The 14,826-nt window shown below is 34.6% G+C and overlaps 1 protein-coding gene and 1 pseudogene across 2 annotated transcripts; one reads left to right on the top strand and one right to left on the bottom strand.

Moving 5' to 3' along the window:
• The first annotated feature begins 1,809 nt into the window (after window positions 1-1,809).
• On the top strand, window positions 1,810-8,025 carry LOC107890986 (uncharacterized; annotated as a pseudogene).
• Window positions 8,026-9,334: 1,309 nt separating this feature from the next.
• Window positions 9,335-13,883, bottom strand: LOC107890970 (uncharacterized). 2 transcript variants are annotated; one of them, XM_016815593.2, is made up of 6 exons: window positions 13,623-13,883; window positions 13,072-13,242; window positions 12,193-12,429; window positions 11,472-11,561; window positions 9,888-10,007; window positions 9,335-9,587 (listed from the first exon to the last, which is right to left on the bottom strand). In XM_016815593.2, the coding sequence occupies exons 1-6, from the start codon at window positions 13,860-13,862 to the stop codon at window positions 9,543-9,545; spliced, it is 903 nt and encodes a 300-aa protein (XP_016671082.2). In that variant the 5' UTR covers window positions 13,863-13,883; the 3' UTR covers window positions 9,335-9,542. The 2 variants fall into 2 exon arrangements, with proteins under 2 accessions (XP_016671082.2, XP_016671074.1); XM_016815585.2 differs by having other exon boundaries at window positions 9,335-9,613; window positions 13,623-13,854.
• Window positions 13,884-14,826: the final 943 nt, after the last annotated feature.

Raw genomic sequence — 14,826 nt, 5'->3', positions numbered from 1 at the left:
AAGGGACTGTTAAGGACCCCGACCTCTTTAAAATGTAAAATTATTATTTTGACCCTTTAAAAAAAATTAAATTTTATATTAATAAAGAGAAAATTATACTTTGCTCACTCTAAAATTATAAAAATTTAATTTAATTATTTAAAAATTATAAAAACATAAACTATTAAAAATTAAAATTTCGTTTCATTCCTTTTAAAAAAAATTATAGCTTATTCCCAGATTTCGTAGCTATAAATCAACTTTTTTGTTTATAGTAAATCATTTTAAAACCCATGGAAAAAATAGCTAATTACCATCATCCGCCTTAAGCCATTGGCGTTTCAGTGAAGAAGATGAAGAACTTCTTGTGATATATATAGCTTATCACTTTGATTAAAACCCATTATTTAAGCTAAATGTGTGTACATATATGATGGATTATTTAATTTCTTACAGAAATATCATGGCCTCTGTTTTTGATAATTGAATGAAAAGGCTTGTATATCTTCTATAGCTGTCCCAGTTTTCTTTATTGCTTTCACTCATCGACTTGACAAATCGATTTGGGACTGTAAATCTCCATTTTTGCAAGCAGCCCATTCTATCTTAAGATCTCCCCATTGTTTTGGCCCTTTCTCACTCTTCTCCATGTAATCATTTCATTTTCATATATATATAATGTTAGCAATCCAAAAAAAAAAAAAAGATAAATGTACTCTGTTTTTGACATTACAAACTTCTTGAGCAGAAACTGAAGCATAGTAGCATAGAAACAGAGCTGAAACGATGAGAAAAACTGGGACGAAATTAAACCCAAACAGAGCGATTCATGGATAAAGTTAAAGCATCAGAAGATAGTGGTTCATGTGCAGCATTTGGAGTGCCAATAAAACCTTGAAAAGGGTTGTAACTAGAAGGAAAGACCAATTTCACAAGAAGCATCTCTCTATCAGTGATAAGATTACAGGAACAAGAGATGCGGAGGTTCCAGATATGGCAGCTCAAGCCTAGAGGAGAAAAATCATGTGGATCTGGCTTTACAATTCTTTCTGCTTATGTTAAGACTTCCTTATTCAAAACTGTACATGGATCATTAGTTTTAGCTAATGTTAATAGAGAATGAACCTCGGGAAACTTACCCTTTAGCTATAAATGTGAACTAAAACATTTTCCAGGTTGTGTTTCATCTTCACTAATGGATGAGAAAACACTCATTTGCCATCTCAGAAAATAAAAAATAAACATCAAATAATAATAAAATTAATTAAAAAATAGATTTACTTTTTTCCCAAGTCCAACCATATTTAGGAAAGGTAAATCCAAACTCGACCTACTCAATTCATATTTAATTTTTTTAGATTAATTTTTATTTAAAAATAAATTTTTAAAAAATATAATACATTAAATACACTAAAAACGTTAAAATAAAAGTTTTTTAACACATTAAAAAGTATTAATATTAAAAAACATTACCATAAATATAATAAATGTTCTATTATATTAAAAATACAAATAAATATAATAAATATTTTATTGTATTAAATATAATTTTTAAAATTTTATATTTTAAGTTGAATTATTTAATTGAATAAATTATTATATTAAATATATAAAATTATTATTTAATTTAATATATTCAAATCGAATAAGACTAAATTCAGGAAAAAAATCTTTTATACGGCTCAAGTCATATTGAAAATACATTTTTAATTTTAATCAAACTCTTTTTTCGAGTTGTATATTTTATCAAAACTTTGTCAGTTTTCGAACAAATCTTTCCACCAAGAGGAATAATCTGACTCATAAGCAGGTGTAATATATTTTAAATTAAAAATTAAGGTTCCTGCAGCTTAGGGTTGAATCATCGGAAATTGGAAAGATTGATTGAGCGAGGTTGTGATGTAGAGGGTGGATCTCTCGCTAAAACGCCTTGTGATCTCCCCAAAAAATTTGGCGAGAAAAACCCAAATAAAAAAAATGGCATCTATGTCCTTTTAGGACAGCTGTCAAACAAATACAGGATTCTTTTTATATATATTGGCATAGATTAATAGAAACATTCTTCTCTTTCTTTTTCAATCATTCTCTTGTTTTTATGCCACCCATGTCTCCTTCGGCTTTTAATGCAATACAGAAACTATTTCAACTTCATAGCTCTTTTGCTAATCCCAAAATGTAGGCAAAAAGAACACAGGATTTCATTTGCTTCCTCTTTTATTAATGATCTCTTTGTATTTAACCCATTTTAAAATATCCCATTCTGCTTCAATTTTCAACCTTCAGAAGCCTTGGGGTTTCTGAATTTTCCCAGGTATTATTGGCTGTTTGATCCTTTCTTCCAAATTTATAATTTGAGGATTTTGAGCTTTTCTTAGAATTCCTTCTTTTATTTTAATTTAATTAGCAATTCACCACTCAAAAACTCCCCATTGTTGCCTTTCAGGTATTGGGTTGATCTTCTATTGCTTGGTCTCTCTTTCATTTAATTGTACCCCTAAGGTGAGTTTACAGTTAAATTTTCTGATGAATTTATTTGCTTTGCATACATTTTGTTGTTTTGTTTCTAATTTTATCTTATTTTTAAACAGATTGGAAATTGAGAATAAATAGGTTTTTACATAGAGAGAGAGAGAGAGAGAGAGATGGCGCGTGGAAAATTGGAATTTGGAGTTAGAGTTTGGAAATTTATGGTGGTATCAGTTAAAACAAGTTATAGATTGGTTTGGAATCATCCAATATTTGTTGGTTTGGTTGGTTTTATTATATATTTGTATAGATCTTTTCCTTTCATGTTTTCAGTTTTGGTGACTGCATCTCCTGTTTTGGTTTGCACTGCTGTTTTGCTTGGTCTTCTTTTGAGTTTTGGGTCACCAAACATACCCGAAATAGATGAAAAGGAAAAAGAAAAAGAAGAGAAAATTAGTCATAAAGTTTCACCATTGAAAACTGGAGCTACAGAAGGAAATTATGTAGTTGAGAGAGATGTTGATCATGGTGATTTTGTTGTAGAAAGACATGTAGGTAAGAGGAGGGGTATAGTAGAGAATGCTTATGGGAAAGTTAGTTTGGCTGATAATGAGGTTAGTGAAGTTGAGGAAGACGATAGTTCCATTTCTTATAAGATGTTAGTTGATGAGCGTACGGGTATTGATTGCGACAATGGAGTCATTCAGGGAATGTCAAATGATTTGTTATCCCAGAAGAGGGAAATTCTGCCGGATATGCTGGGGAGTGAAGATGTATTTAGTAAGAGAGAGCCTGTGGCAGATGGGGTACGTGATAGGAATCTTGAAGTGGACCATATTAAATTTGCAGGAGCTTTCAGTGATGTACTAAAGGGTGATGAATTGGAATCTTCTCTCATGTCATCTTGGAAACACGATGTGGGCAACGAGGATGATGATGATGATAAATATTTGGATTCTGGTTCTGATGGCACTGAGAATTCCTATCCTGATGTTTCGGTGACAGATATAATCCCGGCGCTTGATGAGTTGCATCCGCTTTTAGGCTCAGAAGCGCCACAGCCTGCTTTATTATCAGTCAATTGTTCAGATGCTGTGTCAGAGAGGTCCCATGGTAGTAGTAATGGAAGTGTTGATTCATATGAGTTAGAGAACCAGAGAGAGGAAGAGGGAAAAGGATCAAAGACAGATAATGAAGATGAAAGTAAATCTGCAATTAAATGGACAGAGGATGATCAGAGGAATCTCATTGACTTGGGGACTTCAGAGCTTGAAAGAAACCAACGATTGGAGACTCTTATTGCAAGGAGAAGAGCACATAAAACATGAGGTCAATGAATGAGAAAATCTGATAGACTTAGATGGTGCTAATATTCCCTCACACATCACAGCGATTTCTACAAGACAAAACCCGTTTGAACTTCCTTATGATCCCTGTGAAGACCTAGGATTACCTCCCATTCCAGGGTCTGCTCCATCCATTTCGCGGCCAAGAAACCCTTTTGATCTTCCTTGTGACTCAAGCCAGGAAAAACCTGATCCTGAAGGAGTCAATTTCCAAGAAGATTTTTCAGGTTTTAATCAAAGGGAAACTGTTCCCCAAAGAGAATCCATGTTTCGGAGACATGAAAGCTTCCATGTGGGACCATCATCTTTTGTCGTTCCAAGACAGGAGCTTAACTGGAAACCTTATTTTGTTCCAGAGCAGTTAGTAACAGAAGGAGCCTCATTCCAGAGGCGGTCAAGTGAAGCTAGTGAGTCGAAGATGAGTTCTGTTCCTGATACGGAATCAGTCAGTTCAATTCTGGATGAGGACAAGCAGCCAAATGTTTCTCAAGAAACTGAACCAATCTTGAATGAAGATCATTCTTCTGTCCATGATGAACAAGAAAGCCAATCATCTGGCGAAGTTGAGTCTGTTAATATTCTCCTAGCTGAGAATAGAGATGTTCATCATGATGTGGTTGAGATCATTTTGGGAGATGGAGAAAATCAGCTGGGAACGGAATCAAATTTGTCTGGAGCTACACCAATTTCTCTTATGGAATTCAATTCCAGTGAAATTCATTCTAGAACAGAGATGGTTACAGAGGATTCTAGCAGTAGCTCAAGTTCGTCGTCGTCGTCTTCGTCATTGTCTTCATCAGAGACAGATGAAGAGATATCTGATGTCAAGGAAGAACGTTTTGCAAGTTTTGAACCCAGAGATCATGAAACTGAAGAATTTGGCTTTTCTATGCAGCCTTCATTTGAGGAATCGGAGTCCCATTCTCTGAGTAGGGCGGTGGATGATAATCAACGTAGGGAGCCTGTTTATGATTCTAGTCCTCCATCGCTCGAGAAATTCCTCTCATTTTCGTCTGTCCCTTCTAACACACTAGCTGAGATATCTAAAATGGTTTCGCCCTTGATGCTGGTTGAGTCTACTGATGAGGGACTGAAAAGGCATGGCAAAACAGCTGAGCCAAGTACTACTAGTTTCCAAGAAATGCATGCAGCATCTTCAGATTTACGTAGTGAAAATGAACGAAGAACAACAGATATGCTGGAGAACAATATGCATGATGTTAAATCTGTGGATTCACCACGGGTTTCTTCAAGTTCTTCTGATCATAATGTGGTTGAATATTTTTCGACAGATGCTGGGTCTTCATCTTCAGATGAGGGATTGGGGAAGGATGTAGGTAGGCTTGCAATTGATAAGGAAAACACTCAGCTTGAGCAAGTTCATATCTCTAGTTCATCAGAGGGAAGTTTTATGCCTAAGGAAGACCAAATGCATTCATCAAACTCTGTTGCAAGTCTTGATGTTGATCACCACCATTATAAGAGTGGGGAGTTGTCTTCCACAGGTTTGACTCATGAGCATACGCCTTCCAGTGATGCAAGTTTGTCCACGGCAGCGGGATCAGGTCATGTATCAGTCGCTCAAGTTTCACAAGTTCATTCTTCAAAGGCTAACATCAGGGAGGAGCATAAAAAGGAATCTAAAATGGATCAAGCCCAATCACAAAGTTCTGACTCAGGAATTGATGCTGGTCTCAACCGTGGTATAACCGCGGAGGAAATTTCTTCAGAATCTAGTTATCAAGATGTGCCTTATAGAGAAGGTTCTTCACCAGAATCAGACAAACAGCTGTTGTGGTATGATACAGATATGGATGAACATGATAAGATCAAGGTAAGTTATGCAAGATGAGCGACTTCTATTAACTGTCTTGCAAATTCCGTATTCAATAATTTATTTCATTTAATTAATACCAGATGCTTTTCTTGGCCTCGTAAGATCAAGTTCTCCCCGCCTGTTTCTTTCTTCTTTGCAAGCTCAGAGTTTGGTAGGAGCAAAATGATAATCTATCCTCCCCCTTATTTTTCTGTTTCTTTCTTTATCTACAAAAGAAGTGATGGCTGTACACAAATAACCTTTAATCCTAGATGTTCTAGCACAAGAAAAGAGTTGACTTGAAAGCAATGATATTATTGTGTCAAATAGTGACGTTGAAATAGTTAATTAAATATGCATGATTTGATACTTATATATTTACGGCTAATTAGGATTTCTTTGCGAGGTGGTTGATTTTCCCAGTATAAGATGTTTAGATTGCATGTATGCTTAAATACTGTGGCTTTCACATGCGCCCTTTTCATTATCCACTAGTGAGCTTGGACAACATGGTAATATGGTTCCCTGCATTGCAGTCAATGTATCTTAAATTTTACAGTAGTTGGGTGTCCTTGTGTGACTACGTGGCGTAATTATATTAAATTGCTGATATAGAAACTAAATGGAACGACTCTGATTGAGGAAATTAGTTCACCTGAGGGATCTCATATTGCCTATTCTGAATGTGTGTTGTTACAGGAAGATATGAAGGCGAAGACTAATGCAGTGCTGCCAGTTCTTGAAGCAAGATCAGCAGAAGATATTTATTTGACTTTTAAGCAACTTCATGAAGGAGTCGACGTTGAGGAAGTAACTGTTCCGAGTATGATCAAGAAACTGCCAGATCATGGAGGTAACAAATCAAAATTACCTGTTTTCGAGGCAAGGTCTCTGGAGGATATACATAAAGCTGTTCGACAACTTCCGGAATCTAATCCAGCTGAGCCGCCACATTCTTCAGGCTCAAGGAATGAATCATCAAAAGATACGAAAACTGAGACTAATGTGGTGCTGCCTATTCTTGAACCAAGATCAGCTGAAGATATTGATTTGGCTTTTAAGCAACTTCATGAAGGAGTTGACGTTGAGGAAGTAATTGTTCCAAGTATGATCGAGAAACTGCCAGATCATGGAGATAACAAATCAAAATTACCTATTGTCGAGGCAAGATCTCTGGAGGATATACATAAAGCTGTTCGACAACTTCCAGAATCTAATCCAGCTGAGCCGCCACATTCTTCAGGCTTAAGGAATGAATCATTAACAGATAACGATACTGAGACTAATGTGGTGCTTCCAGTTCTTGAAACAAGGTCAGCAGAAGATATTGATTTGGCTTTTAAGCAACTTCATGAAGGAGTCAATGTCGAGGAAGTAATTGTTCCGAGTATGATTGAGAAACTGCCAGATCTTGGAGATAACAAATCAAAATTACCTGTTGTTGAGGCAAGATCTCTGGAGGATTTAGACAAAGCTATTCAACAACTTGTGAAATCTAATCCAGCATATTCTTCAGGCTCAAGGATTGAATCATCAAAAGATGCGAAGACCAAGACTAATGTGGTGCTGCCAGTTTTTGAAGCAAGACCAGCCGAAGATATTGATTTGGCTTTTAAGCAACTTTATGAAGGAGTTGACATTGAGGAAGTAATTGTTCCGAGTATGATTGAGAAACTGCCAGACCATGGAGATAACAAATCAAAATTACCTGTTGTCGAGGCAAGATCTCTGGAGGACATAGACAAAGCTATTCAACAACTTCCGAAATCTAATCCAGCTGAGCTGCCACATTCTTCAGGTTCAAGGAATGAACCATCAAAAGATATGAAGACTGAGATTAATGTGGTGCTGCCAGTTCTTGAAGCAAGATCAGCAGAAGATATTGATTTGGCTTTTAAGCAACTGCATGAAGGAGCTGATGTTGAGGAAGTAATTGTTCCAAGTATGATTGTGGAACCACAGGATGACACAGATAACAAATCAAAATTACCTGTTGTGGAGGCAAGATCTCTGAAGGAATTACATAATGCTGTCCAACAAGGCCGGGAATCTGATCCAGCTAAGCTGCCGCATTCTTCAGGTGTAAACAATGCTGGTGGATCAAGACCTTGAAGGTAAGAAGGCAAAAACTAATGACTCAAGTTCCAGCTCTAGCTCTAGCTCTAGCTCCAGTGATAATGAATGAAAGCAACAAAACATAGTTCAGAAAGTTAGAAGAGAGTTTTGTGGTTTCAGTTTTCTTCTAACCTCCTTTTTGGAGATGAGATTGTGGGTTTTCTAGCTTGGTTACCATAATGTTTTTGATTAATGGTAGTCAAAGTTTTGTTGAATTTAAGTAAGGGAGTTAATTGATTTTGATCCTTTATTTATGTGAAATTATATGAATATTTGTTATGCAAGTGATGCAGGTTTCAATTCTATCATATTGTCATACTGTTGCTTTCTCATATCTCTCCTTCCAAAATGTACACGTATACTGATATATCACATACCACTATTTTATCATAATATTTGCAACTTCTTTCTAAATTCCGACTTTTCTTGTAAGCAAACTTGATACCGAACCCAAAGAGAGAGAACTACTGATTTTGCCTTCTCTTAAGTTAGTTACCTTAGTTTTTAAGGACGACGGTAGACCACGTATCTTTAATTTTTGTAAAAATAGAAATTAAATTTGCAAATCCATTTATTATCCGCATTAAATTTAAGTAATAGTATCCAAATTATTTGCTGGATATTCGAATCAATTAAATACTTGCATTTAGTAATTATAAAAAAAATACTTTTTAAATAAAAGTTTTAGAAAAAAAAGCAAATAATAGATTCATATATCCAAATCTGCTGTTTGCAAAAGTATAGTAAATTTGAATATCCATAATCGGATTATGCAAAAGTAAATGATTTTGAATAATAGATTAATATTTGCATCTGCTACAAATAGTAATTAAAATATTCAAATTCAAAAATCCAAAAATCATCCGACACTATCCCTGAGTTTTTCCATGGTACAGACTACTTGGTTCAAATTGTGCTAGAAAGTTTTAGTAATTTGAGGTATGTTCCAACTCAATTCAATTTGAGTTATTGTTCACAATAAAAAAAATTATTTAGAAATATATAAACATAAAAGAAAACTTTTGTAACATTTGAATGTGTAAAATGAATTTCCATGTCCAATTCATGAACACTCAGCGACTTTAATCCTATCTTTTCCGTTAGGAAAGGGTAAAAAATTGTTAGCTTCATATTAGAAGGCTTTAGAGCTCCAATTCTGTTGGCCATTTTATGAGAAATACTCGAAGTCCACAGGCAAAACTTTACCAGATTTCATTACATGTTATGGTTTGAAAACTGTTCCTGAAACTTATTTGGACAAGAGTATGGCTGTATGGGGATATGATCCTTTAATGATGTGAAAAGAATTTTAAAATTATAAATTATATCTATGATGGATACATACCAACCTTCAACACTCTCAAGTCCGGTGACATTGGTCATATGTACAGCATCAGTACATATAACTTATACTCCAAAACAGCCAATTTGAATGACGCATATCAGCTCATCCAACAAGATTAATCAGTTCACTACCACTTAAATCTCTGAATACTTTGACCATTTTGAACAGATTCAGGCTTGAACTTTCTGGGAGAGATCAAGTTTATATCAGTGGAGGCTAGGTTTTATGGAAAGAGATCTCACTATGTGGTCGGATCAACAGAGCATGAAATTTTAACAAGTAATTACATTGAGACAGTCAACAATCAAACAAAAGCATGCTAAGAGGAATTCTACCCCATTCTGTTGAACATGCACTTAGAAATCAGTTCGATATCTACGCTATGCTAACCTTAGTGGATAACTCCAAAATGAATCTATATATAATGTCAGTACAGAAAATAAAGAGACAAGAAATGAACTATGGCCATATAGTCCTATTGCTTTTGCTTTTTCTGTGCCGGCTCTGAGGAAGTCCCAGTCTGATAAATAAAAAGACAAAAACAAACTAGGCATAATGTTCCTCAAGAATATCCCAATAAGAGAGAGAAATGAACAAGAATTTAAGATTCCAAATACAATCGTTACATGCAGGGTGGTAAACTAAAGGAGTAGAGCATAGCTAACGGACTTTAAAACCAAAAGCATGACAAGAAGAATGCAACAGCACTCAAGGCTCACCTTGAACACCCAAATACCAATCTCCTACTCCTCCAAACTCTTACTAATAATAATGACCATAATGTTTAGGTCCATAATAAGATACAAAAGGGCATTCTTACCATGTTTGAAAGTTGTTCGCTGATGTAAGTCAATGATCTCAACATAGCTTCAAGTGTGTCTTTAGTCAGCTGAAATTTCACTTCTCTCTCTCCTGAAGGAGACTTGGTATAATCTTGAAGCTGCCCGCAGGGATGAGAAAAGAAATAAGTCATTAACCACTTGTAAGAAATAAGAATTTACCAACTTAAATGGATGAGAAACTTGATTGTAGCAAAGAAATTCTCATTAGAAGAAATGCCTCATTCATCAAAGAACCAAAATAATTATTTCAATGACAGGTGATGCAGGAGCTTAATTTTAAAATATTTTATTTTATTTTATTATTTCAGTTTTTTTTAATATTTAGTTTAAAGAATTAGGTATCTTTTTTGGATAGCTAGATTATTATTTCTTGAGGTTAAATCTAGGACTAATAATAAAACTTTATTTGAAAGAAAGTCCAGTTACTTTGCTTGCAATGAAGTCTATTCTATATATGCTGTAACAGATTTACAGCAACAGTTTTTTTTATTTTTTTATTTTTTTTATTTTTTCCTTTGAGTTAATAAGAAACTTAGAGGCTTTCTATAACACTAAGTTCTCTAGTGTTCAATATTCTCCTTAACCACATCACCAGGATTTGTAGCTGGCCTTTGTTTTAAGAGCATGGATACCCTTCCTACAAAGTAACACGCAATTAGGGGAATTTATGGACAATAAACAGGTTTTACTCCTTGCTTTCTTGGCAAAATAAAATTGACAATGTTCTACATTTACCATCTCCAACTATCATAGCAAAAAAGTCGGAAAAATGGTATACAACATGCAAAAGTCTCAGCCTATCACGCTTAGCAAAAAAAATAAGCCCAAACCAAAATGTAAGACCAGAGTCTTCATTACGAGAGCCCAACCAATTTGATGTAGTAAATGAGCAATTGACCAAGTACTCTGGATCAAACAATTTAAAGGGAGCAAGTAATGGTAACCATCAGTAAATAAGCATTTATTAACCAATCCTATATCCTCCATTGTGTATTCTTATATCTAAAGTCGGAAAAAAAATTCACACAAGAATCAAAATGGCCCCAATCAATAAAATCAAAGCGTACCAGCCTAATGAAGACCTTAATCGGATACTATTTATGTGCATTTAGAGCACCAGCTGACACCTTATATTGTCCTAAAGCTGATTAGTAAGAACAAGGAGGGGTAGGAAGAAGGACATTAGAATTTTTTTCCCTTTTCTATTTTCCCCTTCTTGGATGTGGGGTAGCTGGAAGTAGAGGCATAGAAAAGCACTTCCATGAACAGAGGACAGACTCCAGAGCATGTTTTTATCTGGTCATAACAACTTCATGAAACTTATTTTGTCGATTTTCCCAGTGCTCTTAAAGTCTAAGCATCATTAATTCTCTAATAATTCTTGTTACGCTTTCACTAAAAGTTAATAGCACATAGAATTTTGGAAGAACATTAAGTCTCTGTGTTGGCAACATGTAAAATGTTCCTCAAATAAGATCTTTCTGAATATCAGAAAAAGGGAACCATTCTGGTGTTCACAATGATGGAGTCTGGATGGTTGTTGCCATACACGATTCACATACCTTAAGATGGATAATAGCTGCTTTATTGGCTGGCGCTGAGTTGAGATTCTCCACGGTCCATGTCATTGACTTAAGCCGGGGTAAAACTTCCTATAACCAAATTAAATAAGACACGTCAAGAAATATATAAAATGAGCCAGAAAGAAATAAAGTGTGATAGCTAATTCATTTACATATTTTTGGCTTAAGAAATCTGATGTGGTTTAAGGAGAAAACAACAATAATCAATAGAATTAGGGTGAACAAACGATATTAGTTAAATGGAAGAAAGAGGGTAATAAGCATTCGGATAAAGCTAATTAAGTCTCAATCAAGAATTGAACCCAAGTAGGAAACTCAGACCAGCTGCCATATCAAAAGAAATAGCAATCTTACATTCATGTCTATACAGGCAAGTCAGAGCTTTCAACTATTTGAGAAAGGAGACGAATATACCTTTAACCAAAATAAATTATACTGAACTCCTTTCCTTAACACAAAGATAACTTTTAATAAGAAGCATGTGTTTGATTTAGACTAGTTGAGGATTAATGGTAATGTGGGGGAAAAGTTGCTGCACAAATTTCATCATTGCAAGGAAAGAGACAGTAATCCAAGAGGTAGCTGGAAAAGGGAGATGATTAATTGACGAGTACAAATACATGAAATGTATGAACATTAACTAATTATATTTAGATTTATTGAAGAAGAAACTAATGAACAAATAAGAAGTTCTATATACCAGATTGTCTGGAGGACCAGCATCCTGTTGCATTAGCAAGGGAGCCAGATGAAAACCAGCTGCGTCAGCAATGATTGGTGAAGCCCCAAAATCACCAAGATTAGTGCTGGTACTAGGATCATCTTGACGAGACCACAAGGAAGTTGGAATATCAGAATATGGCAATGGTGTGAAAGATGGTGGTGCGTTTGCCCTTATCTGATAGGAAACACTGGTCCTTGGCAATGAATGTGGATGCTAGATAAGATGAATATCAACAAGGCATTACAACCAAAAATTAAATAAGATGAGAATTAAGGGGGGGGGGGGGGGAAGAGAGAATAGCCATTACATTACCTTGCAAAACCGGCTTTCAGTAGATATTGTAAACAGTCTAAAACTATTAATTAGAGTATATTATACATCAGAAAGCTTAGCTATAAAAATCACTCTCATCTTTTTAAGTAAAATATTTCCTAAACTTTTTCGGGACAAATTGCAACATCCTAGATTTTTTTGGATTTGTGTGAAAGTATCAAGCCATTAATAAATCAATAATATAGCCTCTACATACATTGAATAAAAGGTTTTGAATTCAATTTGAATAACTATCACAAAGATCCTCAAGGTGAAACACTTGTTGCAGCTTGTAACGACCCCTGAATATAACAGCTGTGTAAAAGTAACAAGTCGCTAATGAATCAGCTTATATGTCCCCAATTCACATTGACTGTAAGGCACTGAATTCTGTTTAAACCACAATCATAAGTTGCTTAAATATTGCAAAAAATATTAAAAATAAATAACAACACCCAAATCACCAACTCGCATTAGCATAGCAGTAAACAGGCATGTAGAAATTTTTTTTTTTGAAAAATTATGAAATAAGTTACTACTTACCTGTTCTTTTGCTAGTTCTTCCTTCCATTGACTCTGATATTTCTGCAACAATAGAACCAGAAGACTTTGCAAATCAAGTGACAAATCAGGCGGAAACAGCTTCAAAAGATCATCGCCATTGAAATTTTCATGTACAGATTTCCTGATAAGCAATCGAAGGCATGCCAATACCTATTCATCACATTTTTCGACATATTATTATTCAAGTATCAATTATCACTACAAACATCAAGAAAAGAAAATCATTTATCATTTGCAATAAGCCTATAATCTAATTTAGTCTCCGCTAGATTATCACTTCACATTTTCAAAAAGAAAAAGAAAAAAAAATCAAAAGCAAGAAGTTAAAAGTAAAGTGTATATTTAGTTATAAAAATAAATAATAATAGCAAAATTAACAACAAATTTAAAACGCGGAATCCTTTTAATGTTTAACTTCCAAGTTTCAAGGTTTAACACTTCAAACAAAAACTACACTAAAACAAATCAAAGAAAGAAGCGTGTTTGGCTGCAGAGAAAGTGCGAAGGAAAAAAAGAAGAAGGAAAATTACAGGGTCGAGGTCGGGAAGGGAAGGGAGCGAAAGGAGAGAATGAAACCGAGACTTGTCGGGCGGGCGAAGACCGCACCTTCGAGTTTTCCATAGTGTTGTTAAAATTTGGTCCAGAATTTGCTCTGATTTTACAGATGAAAGCTTGTGCAGTTGAAGATACAACGTATCTTCCGCCATTTTTCTTTTCTTTTCTTTTTTTCCCCGTCGTCTTGGCTTCAGGTTATGAGGTTCAAACGACATGTTTAGGACTTGACCCGTTTTTATTCGGGTGGGTAACATTTATCCGAATACTAAGTTCTTGGGCTTAATCCAATCAAACAAATTCTATTTGATTCTTTTTCTTTTTCAAAAAAACTCCGGGAAAAACTATAGATATGATTTAATTATTTAAATTCAATTTTTTTTAATTTTTTAATAAAAGTAAGGGTAAATTACATCATTAGTCACAAGCTATGAGTAAATTATTGTTTTAGTCACTTAACTAAAAAAAGTACAATTTGATCACTAAACTATTCAAAAGTTTTCATTTAAGTCATTTGAGCTATTAAAATTGATGTTATATAGTTTTCTCTATTCGCACTACATGCACCAATCGAAAGCTTTCTTTCTCCTTCTCTTCTACAGTTTAGTTTTCTTTTCATTAAACGATTTTGGATATCACAAATCTGCGAACCAAAATTCAAACAACTTTTTTCTCTGATCTTCAACACTAACTGTCAGATTGACTTAGATTTAAGGTATGTTCTTCTACTCGTCGATGGATACTGATTCATTGTACCAATCGTCGAATCGTCGTTTAGAGCGTTTGCGAAACATTTAAGAAAAACTTAACAACCTAGTGACTTAAATAAAAAATTTTGAATAGCTCTGTGACTTAAGTGAAAACTTTCGAATAGTTCAGTGACCAAAACAAAAACATAACTATAATTTAATGATTAATGGTGTAGTTTACCCTAAAAATTAAAAGCAAATTAACCTAGGTGAGAGTCATTTTCTCAAACCCATGCCATTTTCATCATCTTATAACAGTTGGATGATTGTCAAAGGGGCCTTCTTTATTATACATACCCTATATGGTCTACCCAAAACAAGACTTGCCATCCCATCCGTGGTGTAATCCCTTTATGATAAATATAGACTACTTACACATCCCATTTCCGTCTAAACATAGCCATAATTACACGCATTAAGGCATTTGGTTATG

Source organism: Gossypium hirsutum, chromosome A11 (assembly GCF_007990345.1).
Source record: "Gossypium hirsutum isolate 1008001.06 chromosome A11, Gossypium_hirsutum_v2.1, whole genome shotgun sequence".
Taxonomy (NCBI): Eukaryota; Viridiplantae; Streptophyta; class Magnoliopsida; order Malvales; family Malvaceae; genus Gossypium; species Gossypium hirsutum.
The sequence above is the reverse complement of the archived record's forward strand: the minus strand, read 5'-3'. Positions and strand labels throughout refer to the sequence as shown.

What these genes read in the sequence shown, in the direction of transcription:
- LOC107890970 (XM_016815593.2), bottom strand. Translation starts at nt 13,862, where the DNA reads ATGTCGTTTGAACCTCATAACCTGAAGCCAAGACGACGGGGAAAAAAA. An exon ending in CCCTTCCCGACCTCGACCCT is followed by an intron (nt 13,243 to 13,622) that starts GTAATTTTCCTT and finishes TGTGATGAATAG; the next exon opens with GTATTGGCATGCCTTCGATT. An exon ending in CTGGTCCTCCAGACAATCTG is followed by an intron (nt 11,562 to 12,192) that starts GTATATAGAACT and finishes ATTTGGTTATAG; the next exon opens with GAAGTTTTACCCCGGCTTAA.